This window comes from Phacochoerus africanus, chromosome 9 (genome assembly GCF_016906955.1).
Source record: "Phacochoerus africanus isolate WHEZ1 chromosome 9, ROS_Pafr_v1, whole genome shotgun sequence".
NCBI classification, from domain to species: Eukaryota; Metazoa; Chordata; class Mammalia; order Artiodactyla; family Suidae; genus Phacochoerus; species Phacochoerus africanus.
In genome coordinates, this window is record NC_062552.1 from 81,702,326 (window position 1) to 81,723,281 (window position 20,956).

General features: G+C 36.6%; 2 protein-coding genes across 2 annotated transcripts; both read left to right on the top strand.

Annotated features, from left to right (window-relative positions):
* Positions 1-2,949: 2,949 nt before the first annotated feature.
* On the top strand, positions 2,950-3,888 carry LOC125136850 (olfactory receptor 4F4-like). Its single transcript, XM_047797696.1, has one exon. The coding sequence runs from the start codon at positions 2,950-2,952 to the stop codon at positions 3,886-3,888; it is 939 nt and encodes a 312-aa protein (XP_047653652.1).
* Positions 3,889-18,133: 14,245 nt separating this feature from the next.
* Positions 18,134-19,069, top strand: LOC125136891 (olfactory receptor 4F3/4F16/4F29-like). Its single transcript, XM_047797787.1, is given in 1 exon segment — positions 18,134-19,069. A coding segment is annotated over 1 exon segment (936 nt).
* The last annotated feature ends 1,887 nt before the right edge of the window (positions 19,070-20,956 follow it).

Consider the following 20,956-nt stretch of genomic DNA (forward strand, 5'->3'; position numbering starts at 1 on the left):
CTAATGACATATAGTGATATGGACACCTATTACTATTGATAAAAACAGACATTGAGGACAGACTAAACCGACAGCTGATACCTCCAAGGGCAGACAAGCCTGGAAAAGGGCACATGAAGGGGCCTTCAATGTTTGATCCACATACAGCTACAATTAATTTCAATTTATTAAGTTAGACCCAATAATATTTCCTTAATAAAGCACTGAATTAAAGAGTAACATACCATTATCTTTTCAACAATTACAGAAATACTCATAACATGGCATTTACTCTATTAATTTTCAAGACTATGCTCAAGATAACACTGAGAATGTCAAGAACTAACATTCTTCTGCAGTCCCAGGAAGCAGAAGTTCTAGCAGGTCATGAGCAGACTTGCAACATGACAATGATGAGCTGACTATCACCCGCCCATCCACATAAATCATCTAACTTCTACTAGGACTGGCTGGATCTGGCATGTTAATTCATTTTATGGCAAAGTGAGTAGACACAGAACAGAAGAAAAAGTTCTATCTTCCTAATAAATAGAACAATAAAGCAGGTTAAACTTCCTTCTCTTACATTTTTAGTCAAATTTAACACAACTAACTTTAAGCTAGTTTTGAAAAGGATTCATTATTGTGTTCTCAAAGCCTAACTATTCCTTAGGGAAAGCTGAAAAGTTAGGGATCCCCAAGGAACAAGATAGATAAAGCCTTTCCACCTACTTAGCTCTATTTAAAACACAGACACAGAAAGTTTCCAAACTCAGAGGCTACTCTTTAGCATTTATATTTGCCACACTGAGGAGGAAGCCCTCCCAGCAGCACTGGTCATGGCAGAAAATTAATTGGATTCTATTTCAGACTAAAGGTAAAATCCATGGTAAACTTTCGCAGTCAGGGACAAGGAACTGGTTTCAGAAGTGAACTGTGTACGGTAAGTATATCCTAAACTACCTGATTTTTGAACTTGCATTTTCAATGACTCCCCTATCTTTTAGCATTAAATATTTATCCCCCGGGATATTTTTTTCCATAACTACATTAATGTGGTATTTTGTTAATGTGCTTTAATAGGAAAGATGGAAGTTTTTGCTCCCAACTAATCCCTGGGACTTTTCAATTCCTAACAGCATTTCTGCACACTTATGAAAAACACTGCCTTTCTACCACCTTAAAAGTTGCCAAATGCCCAAGCTGGTGAGATCAGTTCTCATAGAACTTCTCACTTTATCCTGATATTTTCTAATTCCTTTTAGATTTTACTTGTCCTACCACTGATCAAAGTAATAAATGGAGAAAAACCACGGTCAAATATTAATAGGGTAAAGTACCATACAATTTAAAGACAAACAATGAAACCTAACTGACATTAATGTAAAACTTTTCCTATTATTATTGGCTATGTACATGTGTTTGTGTCTTACTCATCTCTTCAGTGAACAAAGTATGTCATTTTGTCTCCTCACATAATTTTTTTTTTTCATTTTCTTAACCTTCTCAAAATCAAGACCCCTGTTAGAAGCCATTTTTAGTAGGGAAGTTATCTTGGAAGCTACGCAGTCAGACAGACCTTGGTTTACAGTTCTAGCACTTTTGATTTTAAGACTTGGAAAAGTCAAGTTTATCATCTTTAAAATGGCAATAACCATGATTAATAAAATAGATAATGTGTGCATGCCCATAGTTTATTACATCTCATAGTTTATTCTAATCAAAATTTTAAAAAGAATTAGAATTTATGAGATGATAGTAACAAGCACAAAATGCATGTTGATTTTCATTAAAAAATAGTCTTCTTTTTCCAAGGGGAAAAACTGGAAAGGAAGAGCAAAACCTATAGACAAAAATGTACAAAAAATGAGGAACCAGATGTTCAAAGAAAAAGAAAATAGAAATCAGAAAAGTAAGTAGTACTTAAAATGAAAAAATATTAATCTCACAACAAAAAAGATTAAGGCTATATTTGGTTGTATTTATCATCACAATGACAACACATTCTGTTATAAAAACAGGTAACTTGTACATTACAGTTGGAAATGTGAAATGTTTTAAGCCCAATGGAAGGAATCTCTAACAAAGGTATTTAAAGTCTTAACATAGATTTAGCGCATAGTAAGAGCTAGTTATCAAACTTTATTTGAATAGCTTAAAATAGGTTATTTTTCCACAGTGGTCAGTTTAAATATAAGTGAAAATATAAGTGCAAATGAACTTAGAATTTATACTTTCTGCCATGAAGGATAGTCAGGAGTAAAAGTTTCTTTCATTTGTCTATCATTTAAGTTAGTCTCAAAAAGGAAATCTCTGTCACCAGTGAGAGCAAAGGACCAGTCCATGTATGTCAATAAGCAGAGTTGTCCAGGCTAAGGAATATATAATATTATGGAGATTTCCTCTTATGGGGAGATTCAAAATGCATGGCAATATTTTTCAATAGAAATACAGAGTCAGCATGTGGGGCCTTTTGGAAAACAAAGAGCTCTTCTCAAGTAATTTGATGAACACTTTTTCCCAGAGTTTGTAAATGACTTTGATATTATTCAGCCTTCTCAAAAATATCCACTTAGTATCAGATTTGTTTCCCAGAAGCATGTTTTATAGCAGAAATGTAGCATTAGATTATTGCCCTGTAGAAAGGGTAGATTCAAGCATTTGAGAAACTGCTATGGAATACATCACTACTAATATTTTTATCAGAAAAATCATCTTTAATAACCATAGAACTATACTTCTGAATGGGTAAAGTTTTTGACTGCCCTTCTACACCTACTTAAATCCTTTGCCACAGGACTATGCCCACAAGTAAATACAAAAAATAACTTCTCATTTTGAACTTAATACAAAGAGACAACCACAGTTACGCACATGAGAAGAATTTTCCTGCTGTCACCTGGATATTAAGCTCTTCTTTCCGTCTAGAAGATCTTGGTTCAACTCCTGGATACATTAACATTGTTCTAAATGGAGGATGCAAACCACTCTGTGGTGTCTGAGTTTATTTTCCATGGACTTTGTAATTCAAGACAGCTCCAGACCTTCCTCTTCCTGCCATTTTCCACTCTCTACCTGATGACTGTGGTGGGAAACCTTCTTGTCGTGCTCTTAATCATCGCTGACTCTCATCTCCATTCCCCCATGTACTTCCTCTTAGCCAATCTCTCGTTTGTTGACTTCTGCCTTTCCTCAGTAACCACCCCTAAACTGACCACGGACTTCCTAAAGGACAGTAAGACCATCTCCTTTGGAGGCTGTATGACCCAGATTCTCTGTGTGCATTTCTTTGGGGGTGGTGAGATGGTACTGCTTGTAACAATGGCCTATGACCGTTATGTGGCCATCTGCAAGCCACTCCATTACTCCCACATCATGGACAGACACAAGTGCATCTGGCTAGTTTTGACATCGTGGATTATTGGCTTTCTGCACGCCATGAGCCAACTAGCTATGATTTTAGATCTTCCTTTCTGTGGACCCAGAGTCGTGGACAGCTTTTTCTGTGATATCCCTCTGGTGATCAAACTAGCCTGTATGGACACTCATACTCTAGGAATAGTGATAAATGCTGACAGTGGGGTCTTGGCTACCACTTGCTTCATTCTCTTGCTGATCTCCTACACCTATCTTCTAGTAACTGTCTGCCTTCACTCCAAGGATGGGGCCTCCAAGGCACTCTCGACCTGTACGTCCCACATCACTGTGGTGGTGCTGTTCTTTGGACCCTGCATCTTCATCTATCTGTGGCCACCCAGCATCAGTTGGGTGGACAAGTTTCTTGCTGTGTTTTACACAGTCATCACGCCTCTCTTGAATCCAGCCATTTATACACTGAGAAATAAAGAGATTAAGAATGCCCTGAAGAGACAGATAAGTCAGCATGTGCATTCAAAGAGTAATTTTTAGATCTTTCACATAATCAGCAATTTTGCTGAGTTCTCCATAATTTGGATACATTTTGACCTGTTAGCTGAACTGAAAATATATTCAAATCTATAAGCTATGTGTATTCTCAGGTATATGGTTCATGTTTACTCCATTAAGAAACTATTTCCAAAAATCCAATAGATTTTTAACCCTTGTAAAAAATAAAAATTTGCGAAAAACTCCTTTATGATCTAAAATTACTAGGTGAAAAAATAATAATTGCTACCATTTATTACTTATTACCAATATTTTCAACACCAGGGTAATCATTTACCTGATTTATATATTACTTAATGAATTATTTTGATTTAATTATCATTACTCTCATTATTAAAAATACATGATTTATCCAGTCTAACTTTAAATTAGCTTGAAAATAAGGAATTTATTCTTATTATTCAACTTAAGTGGTCTGAATCCACTTAGAAAACAAAATATAAATGGATCAAACTGCAAAACTTGTACTCCACAGTGTAATCTCTGTGATTCAAGTTTTCAAGTCTTAATTATTGATTTAAAGGTAATGTTTCCAATGACATTTCCTTTTTCCTTAAATATACAGAAAAGTGTTTCCAATTGCTTGAAACATTTTTTCTTATATTAATAATTTTTACAATAATTATTTTACCTTACCTTAAAGAAATAATAAGAATGCATTGCTTTAAAGCAAAATAAATTTAGAGTGATGAGGAAAAAGCCAAAGGAACCATTACTAAAGAAAAAATACTTTTATACAAAAATATGGAAACTTCCTACAAAGGAATAAAAAAGATAAATAACCCAATGGAGGGGAAATGGGCAAAAGATATAAACAGGCATTTATTTCACTGATGAGAAATACTAACAGACACTAGATATTTGATCTCATGAGTAAGCAGAGAAATGCAACTTAAGTTGTAGTGAAACGTATTTAACACCTTTTAAATAGGTTTTCTAAAAAGAAATCAAACTACAATAATTGTTGTTGAATATGTGTATTCATGGAAATTGTATGCACTGCTGGAAGGCATAAATTGTTTTAACTACACTGAGAAACAGTTTGGAGTTTAAAGCTGAACATGTGAATAAACTATATCTCAATACTTGGCTGCCTGCATTCACCTGTGTCCATATGCCTATTCTTCCCATTACCAAAAGAACAGCCCACAAATTTTAGCTGGACACATCGCCTCTGACCTACAGGGTAGATTTCCTAAACTCCGTGGGCAATTTTGGCTAAATGACTACGTTCTGGCAGAATATGAGAAATGATGTGTGTTCCTTTCAAGTCATCATTTTAAGGTCATCAGCTCCAGATCCTTTCCCTGTCTCAGTGGATAGAGAACACCTTTCGCAGATGCTTTGCAGTCAGTAATGGAAGCCACAATTTGAGAGGAGCAGAGCCGGTGCTCCAGCCAAGAAACGAATGGACTTCAGAAGACCAGACAACTCAAATGGTATTGATAATGTTCTATTTAACATCTCACCATTGTTCATTTGTGCATTTTTCTTCTAAACTTATTTATTTTGCTTGCTACACTTCAAATAGTATAAAATGCAGGAGTTACTGTTCTGGCGCAGTAGAAACGAACCCAACTAGTAACCATGAGGTTGCAGGTTCGATCCCTAGCCTCGCTTAGTAGGTTAAGGAAGTTGCCTTGCTGTGGCTATGGCATAGGGCGGCAGCTATGGCTTCAATTTGACCCCTAGCCTGGGAACCTTCAGATGCCACAGGTGTGGCCCTAAAGAAAAAAAAATCAAAAACAAATAGTCTATAATGCATATTTTTGGGGAAAAAAAAAACAAATGAAAGAATTTTTTTGGCCTCTACAAAACAAAAAAAGAAACAAACTACAATGCAATAAAACTGCTCATTCATTCACTGCAGCTTTCAGATGGGCAATGTGGTACTGGGCTTTGTACCTAATTAGCTTCTCTTTCAAAAGTATGTATGTACATACACACCCAAATAATATAACATACCCAGATAGTACAACATACACAGAATGGAAATGCATGCACTATGGTGTTATTTTAAGAACAGATATAGTGGGCAAGACCTGTTATGTCAGAATCTTAAGATCTTTTTATATGCAATTATCTGTGTAATAGGGCATGTTTCATAACCCTGGATGATGTTTGTCATTTGCTGAATAAAATTGTATTGACAAGCCTTTAGAATATATTAATTTCTATTTTAGTCCTGTGAACAGAAGTAGAAAGTTGGAATTTCTTGGGTCAAATTTCTATACCAATACCTAAAAAGTTAACCATAACATATCAATCTTTATATATAAATCTTTATATATAAAAATAATTACAGATAGTTATGATTCCTAAAATATAAAAAAATAAATGTGACCTATATTAGAACATGTTCATAGAAATTTACATTTCCTCAAAGCAGATGATCATGAAAGCATCACTCAGATCTGTATATAGACATGCATGGGAACATAATGGCTTCCTGAATTTTTCTTAAATGATATCATCTTAGTTGTGCTCATTAATGTTAATCTTAGTTTTAGAAGCCACCATTGATTCAAAAGTGACTTGAAGCCTACCTGTAACTTCCTTTCACACTTCTTTATGGAAGGAATATAACAATACTGTGTCCTGATTGAGTCCTCAGAGACTACATAATTAATTCTGGTGGACTGCAAAACGAGGTCCTACTGTCCATTTGGTTTAAAGCATATAAATTTCAATTCATGTGCAATTCAACACAAGTCTACTCTAAGTGATCCACATTTCAAAATACTCACAATGGAAAGTTTTTTTAGATTTTCTGAATCTAATACTAATAAAAATATAATAACTACAAAAGAACATATGGAATGCAGTTACAGTCATGCTTGCAAGGACTTTATTATACATGTACATACATTTGGAAAATAAAAGATATATGGCAATGATGCAAGTATCCACATCAAGAAAATTAAGCTACAGAAAGTAGAAGGAAGAAATTTCACAAATAATAATGAAATTTCATAATGTGAAAAATCCAAAAAAATCTACAAAATCAAAGTTGGATATGTAAAAAGAGCAACAAAATTGACAATGCATTAATAAGACTGATCAAGAAAAAGAGGAAAGGCACCAGTAAGCAATGCCAGAAATGGTAAGGGAGATATTTCTATAGAAACTACAACCTTTAAAAATAGTACAGAATTCTATTATGCAAAACTTTATACCAATAAATCCTAAAATTCACAGGCAATGGGAATTTTCCTCAAAAAAAAAAAAAACTAGCTACTAAATCAAGAGCATCTTTATGATCCTAGACATATTACACAAATTGAACTTGCAATTAAAACATTTCTCTCCCATTTATTATAGCCTCTCAACTCTGCTTTCTGCATCTCCTCTCTGCTATCTGCTCCTGGGACTCTGCAAACAGCATATCTCTCTTCCCATCTGGCTAAACTTTATGCTCTGAAGATAGGCCTTGCTACTGGAATGTTACAGAAGGAGGGAGAGAATCCCTCTTCTTTACTGGGCTTTCCCTCTGCCACCTGTGCCTGTGTGAGCATTACCACAGCTACCACAGTAATTGCCCTTTCCTCTGGCAGGAGCTGAACCCAGGGTGCAGTTTTCCAACAGGTGCAGAACTAGTCTCGTCATGCTCCTTTAGAGGTAAGAGCACCAGCAAGCTGGCACCTCAAGCTGGCATCTTCAAAATCTGAATCCCAAGGTCTATGGGGCCTCTCTTCTGAGTTCAGAGAAAAAGCAGGAGTCAAGATAAACGCCCTCCAAGGAGGGATTTTCACTCCACAGGACCCCTCTTCTAAATCACTAAATTTCAAGGATTCTAATTTCTTATCTTTGTTCCTCCACCCCTAAGGGTGGTGGTAACTGCTACCTACAGTGTCACCTTTCTGATAATAGTGTTCTTTTTACCCTCTCAGATAGCCTGTTAACAACATTATGCTTGAGTAATTTTATAGTAAACTCTTTTCAAATAATGTGTTTCCTCTTTTCTGACTGATCCTCGACTGATACAGCCTCCCGCATAGAAAAGTGCAGGACTAAATGGCTTCCCTGGTGAATACTGTAAACCTTTTGAGAAAGGAAAAGGAAACTTTTTTTTTTTTTAGGAAATATTTTTTATATAAATTTCTGTTGAGAAGAAAAAAAGTGGAAACATACTTTGGGGGGGAGGGGAGAAGAAATAAGAGTTGGTTTATCAAAATTATCCATTGTCAAAACTATTAATAATTGAAAGGATAAAGGCAGCTGCAAGGAAAATATCAAGCACAAAGAATTCTGAGAGCACCAATGTAAGTCCCCTATTTTTCATAGTATTTATAGGTTGCAGCCTGAAGCAGATATAACAAATGAAAACTCAAACCTAATAATGCATGTATAGCATCATTTTATTTTTAGTTTTATTTTTTTGGTGATGGCTTTCTTTTATTTTAAAAAAATTTTTATTATAATTGACTTACACTCTTCTGTCCATTTCTGCTGTATAGCAAAATGACCCCGTTATACATATACATACATTCTTTTTCTCACGTTATCCTCCATTGTGTTCCATCACAAGTGATTACATACAGAGTTCCCTGTGCTATACTGCAGGATCTTATTGCCCATCCACTCCAAATGCAACAGTTTTCATCTACTGACCCCAGACTGTCAATCCATCCCACTTACTCCCCCTTCCCCCTGGCAAACACAAGTTTGTCCTCCCTGTCCATGACCTTTTCTGTTTTGTAGACAGATCATAATGTGCCATATTTTAGACTCAACATATAAGTTATATCATATGGTATCTGCCTTTCTCTTTCTGACTTACTTCATTCAGTACGAGCATCTCTAGTTCCACCCAGGGGCTGTAAATGGCATTATTTTGTCCTTCTTAGGGCTGAATAGTATCCCATTTTATATATGTACAATATTGTCCTAATCCATTCGTCTGTCGATGGGCATTTAGGTTGTTTCTATGTCTTGGCTATTGTGAATGGTGCTGCAATGAACATACTGGTTTCACTGAAAGTCTTGTCAGGATATATGCCCAGGAGCGGGATTGCTGGATCGTATGGTAGCTCTACATTTAGTTTTATGAGGTATTTCTATACTGTTTTCCATGGGCATTGTACCAATTGACATTCCTACCAGCAGTGAAGGCGGGTTCCTTTTTTTCCACATCCTGTCCAGCATTTGCTATTTGTTGACTTGTTAATGATGGCAATTCTAATTGTGTGAGGTGGTACCATTTAAAAAAGAGGTTTACTTTGGTGATGAAACAGCTTCAGATTTTACTATGATAATTACACAGCTAACTAACATTATTTAGATGACTCTATGCAAAAAAGTTATAAATCCTAGGCTGATTTAACATTAATCAGATAGATAGATTCAAGTTTGTTGAGCTAAAAGGATGAAGACTCCCCATTATCCTTCCCTTAGTATTTATCATCAAGCAGCTCAATTAACATCCTTGCAAGAGGGCTGGCCAGGTCATTTCTATCTTTCCTTCTATATATTTTTTCATTCTCCAATACATCCACAAAATACAAAGAATGGGCTTCAGAGCAGATGCTAACTCTTTTTCCCAATTCATTTATGAAGCTAACATAAATTTGATACAAAAACTACATGAAGACATGAAAATTCACCCTTATGAACAAAGAGGCTAAATCCAAAAAAAAAAAATGGCAAAGAAATGGAACAATATGTAAGAGTAATATATTACAAAAAATCAATTTTAGTGCTAGAAGTGTAAGGTGCTTTTAACAATCAGAAATCAATCACAAGTTTAAGAAAAAAGAGAAAAATCATACAAACTGAGTCGTCAAGCAGAGAAACAGCATTTGATAAGATCCCTTAAGTTGTCAAGATAAAATGCTTAGATTTAGGCTTAGAATGAAAACTACTAATCTGATAAATACCATTTCAACACATCTCTAGCACAAGTTATGGTTTATGATGAAATATTGGAAGCTTTCCCATGCCTTAAGATTGTAAATGAGAATAACATATATCCTCTCAACATCGATGGTTGGCATTCTATGGATAGTCTGCTCAGTTAAATAAATCAAGATAACTAAATAAAATCTATAAAAAGAGAGGAATAAACTGCTATTCTTCACAGATAATATTTCATTTAAAAGTTATTCAACCCTTCTATAGACCCCTCAAGTCTAGGAGAGGATACATACTTCTAATAGCACTTAATACACAATATTGCCTATTTCATTTGTTTTCCTCAATAGATTTAAGCTCAATGAGCACATCAAGGAGGCACTGCTGGAGAAGAAAGATGAATATAAAAGTAGATTTCATAGTGTTTTAGAAGCAAACAGTCACTAGAAAAGAAAAATAGGCTACTTTCAAAAGAAAAGCAAAAGTACCAGATCCACAAAAGATCAAAAGCATCAAATGGTGTGGCATCTGCTGTACACTAGGGACAGAATACCTAACACTGTACTCATTCTTAGCAGGACATCACTCATATCTCCTTTCAAGCAAAACCTGGCTTCAAGGAAGGTACTTAGCTGACAGCTTCTATCCATTGCAATTTCACATTCTACCACAACATTCAGGGGCCCACTCTACCCAGGTTGCTCCCAGCCAGTGATCAAAAGAGTGGGTGTACCAGAGCCGGGACAATCCTGTAATGGAAAACCCTGACCTGAAGCTCCCCTCATCAGCCCAGCTGAGACTTTCTCCAAGCTGCATCACAGTCTGAGGCTACTCCACCCAATCCTCTCTCTTTCCCCCTCCTTCTTCCACAGGAGCCACACCATAAAGTCTTTCCTTCATGGATATTTCCCCTCACGGATATGTTCCTAAGACACACCTTACAATTCTGTCTTGCTGGATCCTTCACAGTGTCAGAACTGACCCCTAACATGGTTTTGAACACTAACCTATCTGGGATCAATATGCTTCACAAGAGTACTGGAGTTTAAAGGATTACCCCCCCCCCAAAACTGAGTGGTCGAGCAGCAAAGAAATCCGTCTCAGACACCACATCACCTCCCCAATCCCCATTACAAACGCTATTGTGGTAGAACGTAGTGAAAGTGTGGGTCATTCATTTTCCTCGGAATGATAATACTATCACGCTAGAAACAAAAAGTAAATGGGATTTTCTATTTAGTAATAATACATGAATCAAAATGTTTATGCTTCTACACTAGTGGCTATAGAAAACTGATCAATACTCTTGACTTTGTCAAGTCAGTTTAGACAGTAAATCATATAACTGCATATTCACATTGCTCACCTTTCCTTGTACTCTGTACTCCTAAGGTGAGGAGGAGAGCAAGTAATCAATAGAGCCCGTATCCTTAATTCCTTAACACTGAACCTATGGCCTCTCCACTCTATAATCAGACCTGGCAAGAAACAAAAAATACTTAGGGATTCAAGTTTGCAAAGAAAAAAGTCCTCAGCTAAGCTGTTCCTGCTCTCTTTTCTTGTCTTATTTTTTCCACTTCTACACAATTAACATGTCATACACTGCACTGAAATCGCACTGTTCTCAGACTCATTCCATTCTCATCATTTTGTAATCCACTATTATTCTAGTTCTACATAAATTGGTCAATATGCGTATGCCATAAAAAGTTCTGTGTGCTGTTTTGGCCATAAATGACTGCTGTCCTGGAGCTAATCCACCTAGAAAATAGATTCACCTTAATTAAGTAGTTTCTGTTGTCTTAAGACAGGAACTGAAACATTTCCTTGCAAGAAGGATCCCAAGCAACAGCTGTGCCAATAGAAATCAAAAGTAATCTTGCCATGAATCCCTAGACAGGATATTCTGTTAGTAAGTGGTTTATGAAGACTCTGAAAAACACCACTTAAACATACATTCAACTCATAAACACATGCTACCTTCTTTCTAAAACAAACATTTCTGTCTTTCTAAAATTCCAAATAGAATAATTTTCAGTATTAAATCTCCAAGAGAAATTATTAAGTTTATAGTCCCACCATCCTTGAAACTCCCATGTTGTTCAAATACCAATTCATTACTTCTCTAAGTGGTCAGCAATCAAAGATGTGTTGTGGTATTGGTCTTTAGCAAGATATAGATGCTGAACATATATAATCAGTTATAATGATGATGTTAATAATTTGATGAACATAAGGAGCTCCCACTGTGGCACAGTGGGTTAAGGATGTAGCATTGTCTCTGTGGTGACACAGGTCAATCCCCAGCCAGGTACATTGGGTTAAGGATATGATGTTGCTGCAAATGTGGAGACGTTTGCATCTGTGGCTCAGATTCGATCCCTGGCTCAGGAACTTTCACATGACTGGGGTACGGCAAAAATAGTAATAATAATAATCCGATGAATGTCTATAACCTGAAATTTGAAAAAAAATATTGTCTGAACCACATGACTACTTGTAACACCAACTGTCCAATTTCCTCATCATTCTGCTCTGCACCTCAGGATATTTGACCCTTGAGAAAAGCCCATGTTCATGAAAGACCTATTTTCTATAGAAAGCCTCTAATGGAAGAGATATTGGTCAGGAATTCCCAGTCCTGCTAATTGGTTTTGATCCTGATGATAAGAACTATTTATAACTATGTGTCTTGAACAATAATGACAAACCTAAAAAGGAGTTAATCTCTCTGTGTTTTTCAATCCTTTGAAGCTGCTGAGGGTGAGTCTTTGCAGGTAAGGAGTACTTTGTTTTCCAGCATCTGGCTCCATAATTATCACTTTCTTTTTGGCTCTCCACAATTAATTCTCTTTCTGTCAACCTTATCCTTGGTTAATTCACTTTATTTGAATGACTCTTGCTCATTATTTTACATCATCTGGGTTTCATCTCATAGTCAGTATTATGTTATGAGATGAACATAAAATATCCTTTAAAACTCTAGTATCTTCGTTTAAGTCATATGTATTTTAAATTACTGTCCCCCTTTTTCTGAACTTTAGGAAGATAAAATTAGAAATGTCTATGTCTTCACTCTTTCATATATAGTGATATAACATGAAAAAGTATGCTAGCTCACTTTCTGCCCAGTTTATTCCACCACTATTACCAATCTGAAAAACTCTTAAGTCTGTTTCCCAAAAAATCTTGCAAGTTTATCATAATAGATAACATATTAGCACTTACTATATGTCACGGTATTTCCTAATGTCTCCTTATTTCACCTCATTTAGTCTTCCAAATGGTTAATGAGGGAGTGACTCTTAGTATCTAACAAATACAGATACTAACTGACACACCAGGCAGTGTAGTAACTCACCCTAGAACAACCTGCTGGTAAATTTAGGATATGTGGATACAGTCAGTTTGGTGCCTGGGTCTGTGTTCCTAAACCCTGCATGATACGGTGTCTTGGAAACGGCTCCTTTATAGGTGTTCCTATCCCTTCAATTAATTTTGGTATATTTGTTTTTAAATCAGAAAAAAACAAATATTACCTCTAAAACCTCAGCAAATCAACTGTGGATAAAGAAACAAACATAAAATTATTTAAAATCCTAACACCTATAGAAATCTGTGGCAAAATCTAATATTAATTCCTGTAAAATGACATTTTCCCCCCATTAAAACATTTTAATGTATATTTTTCCTTGACTTACTGATATCTTTGCATGCTAGTTAATATAGGTTTATTAATCATTTTTAAACCTACGCTGAGTCTATCCACTTACTTAATCAGTCCCTTCCTCTTAATTTTTGTTTCTAATGAGTTCCTGTTTTATGAAATGTTTATAAGTAAAGTAACATTACAGATACATTTTGGTCACTTGTCTGTATCCTTTCAACATAATTCCACCTCGTCTGCTGTGTTGTAATTAAGACTTTTTTAAACTTTTATTACTCAATTACTCTCTGGAATGATTGTACCACTTCATATTCCCACCAGCTGAGAATGAGAAGCACTGCTTTTCCAGTCCCATAGCAACAAGAGTATTTTTCATTCTATTAAGGCAAAAATATAAAAATTGAATCTACTTTCTTAATCCTGTTTATAGGAATGATTAAAACATAATACCTCAGGTTGCCTTCTTTCAGCCACTGATGTTGATTTTTCATCTATAGGCATATAGTGATTATTTGCTTCAAAATTCTATTAAAATCATTATATTTAAAATAGTAGTTAATTCTTGTTTTACTAAGAGTTTTTATCAGGAATCAACTTTGAAATTTATTCAGTACTATTTTGGTATATTCATTCCCTAAGATTTTAATGTAAATACCCTCTGAAATCAAATATAACTCAAATACTTACTTCTTAGACGTTTTGGATATGCTGTGGGATTTCAAGAATTTTCTCTTGATAGACTTGTTGAAAATTTAGGCCGAAAACCATAGGAGCATATTTGTCTTTAGATAGACATATCTGGAATCAGACTGCAAAGAGCTGGACTCAAGGAAGAGAGATTATTCCATAGCTTTTTCATTTGTTAATATGGGAAAATACACAGACTAGAAGCGCACACACAAAAAAATGAGTAAACATTGAGGTAAATGAATTGAGAAATATTCGTGAGTACAAATTCTATAATTAGAGATGGAAAGTACAAACAAGATGCTCCCCTATATTGAGCTTCTGATGGAATGGTTATGATATTTATTAAGGCATTGGAGTGGATTATAATATTATGAATTCAATTTTGACATGTTACTTGAAGGTAGAAGTGAGACTTCCATGTGTATACCATACATGACTTTGTAAATATTACTCTGGAGTCCAGCAATAAAGCTACAGATACAGCAATGGACACGTAGATACTAAAAGGCACAAGAAGCAAGGCCACTGTGGGCTCGTTGAGTGACCTGATATGCATTTTGATTTCCTGAGTCCTTTCTAACTTTCTACTGCTACTTTTTGCATATGGGTTTTAGAATCTTATAGCTGCTTCACTTTCAGGCATAACAGCATCAAATGCAGGAAACATGGACCAGGAAGATCCATCTAAACATGAAGTTTTTCCTTGTATTGGGGAAGATTCCTTGTAATGGTTTACATGTCATTGAACATTTCCAGACTACATGCCTCTTCTTACAACAATCCATGACCAATGAAAATGTGAATAGAGTAACTGGTTTAGAAAAATCATATAAGATGCTGTGAAGATGGAATAGGACTACTGTCTCCTAAAATTGAGAGATTTTAATCCACCAACCAAAAAAAAAAAAAAATAATGGAATTTCCATTAACAAGGAGGCAAAGGGCAATGGCTTGAGAGGGGCAAGAGCCAAGAGCAGACAGAGTCTTAGGACCAAGGACATAATAAACAGTGTCAAATCCTACAGGGAGTTCAAGGTAGATAATTACTGAAAAGCGATTATTATATGACATATTGAGAATCCAGAATTTCTTTCTATAAACAAGAAATCTGTGGAGGGATACCAGCTATAGCTTACAAATGAACAGAATGTGATGACAAACTTGCCAATGAATAATTGTAGAGAAGGGAATAATTAGAAGGGGACACAAAATCCAGAGATTTTTATTTGAATTTATTTTCATTTTTTGGCCACACCTGCAGCATGTAGAAGTTTCTGGGCTGGGGATGGAAGGCATACGACAGCAGTGACCCAGGCCACAGCGGCAGCAATGCTGGACACTTAACCCACTGTGCCACAAGGGAACTTCAGAGATTTTATTTCTTATTTATTTATTTTTGGCAGATAATCTACAAGCTTTATATTATTATTATTTTTTTTTGTCTTTTTGCTATTTCTTGGGCCACTCCCACGGCATATGGAGGTTCCCAGGCCAGGGGTCGAATCGGAGCTGTAGCCACAGGCCTACGCCAGAGCCACAGCAATGCGGGATCCGAGCCGCGTCTGCAACCTACACCACAGCTCACGGCAACGCCAGATTGTTAACCCACTAAGCAAGGGCAGGGACCGAACCCGCAACCTCATGGTTCCTAGTGGGATTCGTTAACCACTGTGCCACGACAGGAACTCCGACAAGCTTTATTATCAAAGGCAGATGAGGTGTTTTCATGAATGAGACATAAGTAATAGAGTTTCACAGACACAAGATTGGCTCCTTTGGAGTCATAGATAATCTTTAAACATCAATGAATTATTTACACTAACATTAAAAAGCCGCATGTCAAAGAGTAAGAAATCAGTACTAAGTGCATAAATCACAAAATGAATTTCTGCACCCTTGAGACTTCATTGAAAGGGGATTAAGATTTGACAAGACCCACATGCTTAAAAGGCAAGGAGACAAGGGGCCCAGGCAGCCATCAAAATAGAATGGGAGGAGCCCAGGGAAGGTATAGACACAGGAAGATTAGTGGATGCTTAACACAGGCAGTGACATTGTATAGAGTTGGAACCAAGCCTAAGAGAAGCACAAACTGCCAACTGTTACAAACCTAAGGCTACTGTGAGGAGATAAAGTTTTGGATTTACAGCATCCAGTCCTGTGGCTCTATAAACTTCTCAAACTGGCATAAAATTTGATGGGATGATTCTTTCTATACCATTCACTTACTAATCTTAAACTGCCCTTCTCCACTCAACCATGTATTCATTTCTCTTCCTATGCTTTTCTTTTGTTATTAGCCTCCATGGGAATGTGAATCACCCACATCTCCATTCTACAACATTGACGACTCATTCAAAGTTCAGCTCAAAACGCAACAATATTCAGGAACCATACTCTGATCAATCTTAACCAACTTTTTCTTCATGTATGAAATTTCCAAGTAAGCATTCTTTAGTCAGAAAAGAATACAGATATTATTTTTTAAGAGACTTCCCTATGCTAAGAGGTAAAAGAAAATAAAAAGTTGAAAAAAGTCAATGGTAGAGTCTTGGGAAACATCCAGGATATACTTATAGGGTCTGGCCTTTAAGAGCACAGCGCCCTGGTTGACGCTATGGATTACGGTGCACTATAGCTAGAGATGCAAGTTCTGGCTCTGACATTTGACTCCTCTGAGACTCAGTTTCTCCACGGGTAAAATGAATAAAAAGAGAGTGTGTCTTAGAGAATTTTATAAAGTTAAAAAGATAGGCTCCATGCAGTGCCTTGCATGAAGGAATCAATAACTGTTATCTATTAATACTGTGAACTGGAGTTTGGCACTTGCCATCTGCCTCTACATGAATTAAATCATGAGCCACTACAGCTGCCCACCAGAAACACTCTCAGAGCAGAGCTCAGTGGTGAGATCAAGGGTGAAGTACTCTGTGCTCTGGGAAAACTGGCAGAACAGGTCATAAGATAGTTATATTTTGAGGAGAAGATTTTATGAACCCAATTCTTATATCTCCTCATATCTAGAAAATAACTAAAATCCTTCACAGTGATGTCTGCTCCTTGAGACTAGTAATAACCTTCAAAAGACCAGCAGTAAACTTCTGTAAATTGTGTGCATGGCTGCATGCACCTCCCACTTAAGATTCCCATGTCTGGCTTTCTGTTATTAGCAGTAATCTTTTGTCTCTACCTGACCTCTGTTGCAAAAACTCCTCTATCCTAGCTCCCCCATCAGCTCCTCAGAGCCGTTTTCTTAGGGTTACTTGAGATACTGCCTCCCGGGCTTAAGTCCGAAATCTGCCCCAAATCAAACTTAATTCTCAACTTTTAGGTTGTGCATTTTTTTAAGTCGACAATACTAGCTTTGGGTTAAAAATATTTTCTTACTGCTGTTACTTCTCTGACATCCATTATTTTATTTGATATAGAGGTTCAAGCACACCCCATGATAACATGTGTCTTGAGCAAAATGTTATAAATAATCTCAATCTGAGCCCCTTACTTCCAACTTGTACACTGAACAGAAACAAAAATGAAACACACATTCTGAGAGAAGCAAGGTGAAATACAGAATATACACAGTTTGGGCTTAAAGATCTCCTATTCTCCACTAAGGAGAATTTGCAAGTTAATATGAGAGCATTAATGTCAAGATGACTGAAATGGCTGAGACTATTCAGCTGAGAGAACATATAAGTAAGAAGTCAGGGAAAGTGTCTATCAATCTTGGGCAGCAAAACAACATAACTCTCTGATGATGGAACAAGATGGAAAGGAACCTCATTCACCTCGATCTAAAAGATTCATTTTTTTCTCTTTATGTAATCATTTCCCTGGTCACCATAATGTTCTACCTTCTTCTTTTCCTTATCAGATTAAGTGATTTATACCCCAGAAAAATGGAACCCACAGACAAAACTAGCAAGACAAATAGGAAATCTACTTTTGTACAATGCATTCTGACTTTTCATCATTTTCTACCCTCAGGTGATATGACCATCAGCTCTTCTGCCCAAGCCAATGGAGGGACCAAATGAGTCTGCGGTTTCTGAGTTTGTGTTGCTGGGACTCTCAGGTTCTTGGGAAATTGAAGTTTTTCTCATGAAGATATTCTCCTTGATCTACTTAGGGATCATCCTGGGAAATCTCTCCATTTTGCTTCTGGTAATTTTTGATTCTCACTTACATTCTCCTATGTACTTTCTGCTTGCAAACCTGTCACTCATTGATGTGGGGGTTGCCTCTACAACAGTCCCTAAGATGATTTCAGACCTTCCAAAGAAATACAAGATAATCTCTTTCAAAGTCTGTATGACACAAATATGCTTCATCCACATCATGGGAGGAGTGGAGATGGTATTACTCATGGCCATGGCATTTGACAGGTACACAGCAATCTGTAAGCCTCTTCACTACTTGAACATCATGAGTCCTAAAATATGTGTTTCCTTTGTCATCACTGGCTGGGTGATTGGCGTGATTCATGCTATGTCTCAATTTGCTTTCATTATAAACTTGCCCTTCTGTGGTCCTAACAAAGTTGACAGCTTTTATTGTGATTTTCCCAGGATCATAAAACTTGCATGCACAGAAGGAGCCAGGTTTGAGTTTATTGTTGCTGCCAACAGTGGCTTCATGAGTATGGGCACCTTCTTTCTGCTAATCCTTTCCTACATCTTCATTTTGGTCACTGTCTGGAACCGTTCTTCGGGAGACTTATCCAAGGCATTTGTCACTCTGTCAGCTCACATCACTGTGGTGGTCCTGTTTTTCACTCCATGCATGTTTCTCTATGTATGGACTTTTCCCAGCTAATCGGTTGATAAATACCTGTTCATTGTTGACTTTATTATTACCCCTGTCTTGAATCCTGCCATATATACATTAAGAAACAAAGACATGAAGGCAGCTATAAAAAGACTGAATAAATGGGGACACTACGTCAGATTTTGTTAACTGGATCTGAGTTTGGACTTCTAAAACTCTACATCCATCTGCCCTATGGACATCTCCACTAGGCATTTGACATTTAACATGGCCAGATCTGGACATGGCATCTACCTAATTGAATAGATTTCTGCTATGCTGTAGGGCATCTACTCATTGCCTTAAGTACCATGGAAAAAGGGAATCCACCATAAAGCAGACTATTTTAGTATGCACTACTGCTAATTACTAAATAGCATTATTAAAAATGGGATTATCTTGACAAAAGAAGAAATATAATAACATCCTTTCTGCTTTCCATTAAGTTTGTGAATAAACCGTAGTCTTGCTTTGCTGAAAGTTAGGAGTCATCACATTGGATATATGAAGAACTAGTAGCTCTGCTTAGTTACTCACATTGTGTCAACTCAGAAGAGAACCCAAACATAAAACTTGTCTCCAGGAAGTAGATTTGGAAGCTTGATTTTAGAAACATGATTAAAGGAGTAAGGGATTGAGACACAGAAGTGAAGAATGTAGACAAATGTACCTGGGTATAGATTATTATGTTCCTATGGGTGATCTATAAATTCTGTGATTTGGAAAGGTCCCAACTAAGGGAAATGAAGAAAGCTGGAGTCCTTTTTTTTGTTTGTTTTTAGAGAGTACATTAGCTCCTTGGCACGCAGCCTTTCCCACACAGGATATCGTATGTGTAAGGAATCCAGATACAAGTTGTCAGGTAAAATTTTGAGGTGCTAGCAATGGAGAACAATCTCCTTGTTTGGAAATTATAAATCCTAGGGCATATTTAGGTTAACTTACTCCTTACATAACTTTACCTCATCCAGTCATAGATTCTTTTGTTTTTGCTTTTTAAGGCCACACCTGGGGCATATGGAGGTTCCCAAGCTAGGGGTCCAATTGTAGCGGCAGCTGCCAGCCAATGCCACAGCCACAGCAATGCAGGATCCAAGACATGTCTGCTGCCTACACCACAGCTCATGGCAAGGCAAGATCCTTAACCCACTGTCCAAGGCCAGGGATGGAACCCACAACCTCACAGTTTCTAGTCAGATTTGTTTCCACTGTGCCACGATGGGAACACCTAGATTCTTTTTTTTATAAATAAATTTTATTGGAGTATTGGAGACTGACAATGTTGTATCACAGGTATACAGCAAAGTGAACCAGCCATATATATATATATATATATACCAATTCTTTTTTTGAGGTCATTACAGAGATTTAATAGATTTTTCTAAGCTCTCTAGTAGACCCCTGTTACCAATTGATTTTGCAAATAGTAGTGTAAATTTGCCAATTCCAATGTTCCAAACCAACCCATCTCCCAATGCCCACTGCAACATCTCCCTTCTGGTAACCATATGTTCGGTTTTGAAATCTTTGAGTCTGTTTCTGTTTTGTGAATAAGTCTTTTCATATCATTTTTTATTAGATTCCACACATAAGTGATCTTATATAATATTTTTCTTTCTCTAGTTTACTTCACTTAGTATGATAATCTCTAGGTCCACCCATGTTGCTGATAAGTGGAATTATTTCATCCATTTTTATGGCCAAGTAATATTCCATTATACCACATCTTCATTTTCCAATCCTCTGTTGATGGACTTTTGCCTTATTACCACATCGTGGTTATTGTAAATAATGAACACTGAGGTGCATGTATCCTTTCTAATTATGGCTTTCTCCAGCTATAAGCCCAGGAGTGGGATTACTGTATCATATGGTAGGTCAATATTTAGTTTTTAGGGAAGTTCCACATTGCTCTCCACCGTAGTTGTACCAACCTACAATCCCACCAGCAGTATAGGAGGGTTCTCTTTTGTTGACACCCTCGCCAGAATTTATTGTCTACAGACTTTTGATAATGGCCATTCTGACTAGTGTGGA

Excerpts from the sequence above, each read along its gene's own strand:
- LOC125136850 (XM_047797696.1), top strand. The coding sequence starts at position 2,950 with ATGGAGGATGCAAACCACTCTGTGGTGTCTGAGTTTATTTTCCATGGA.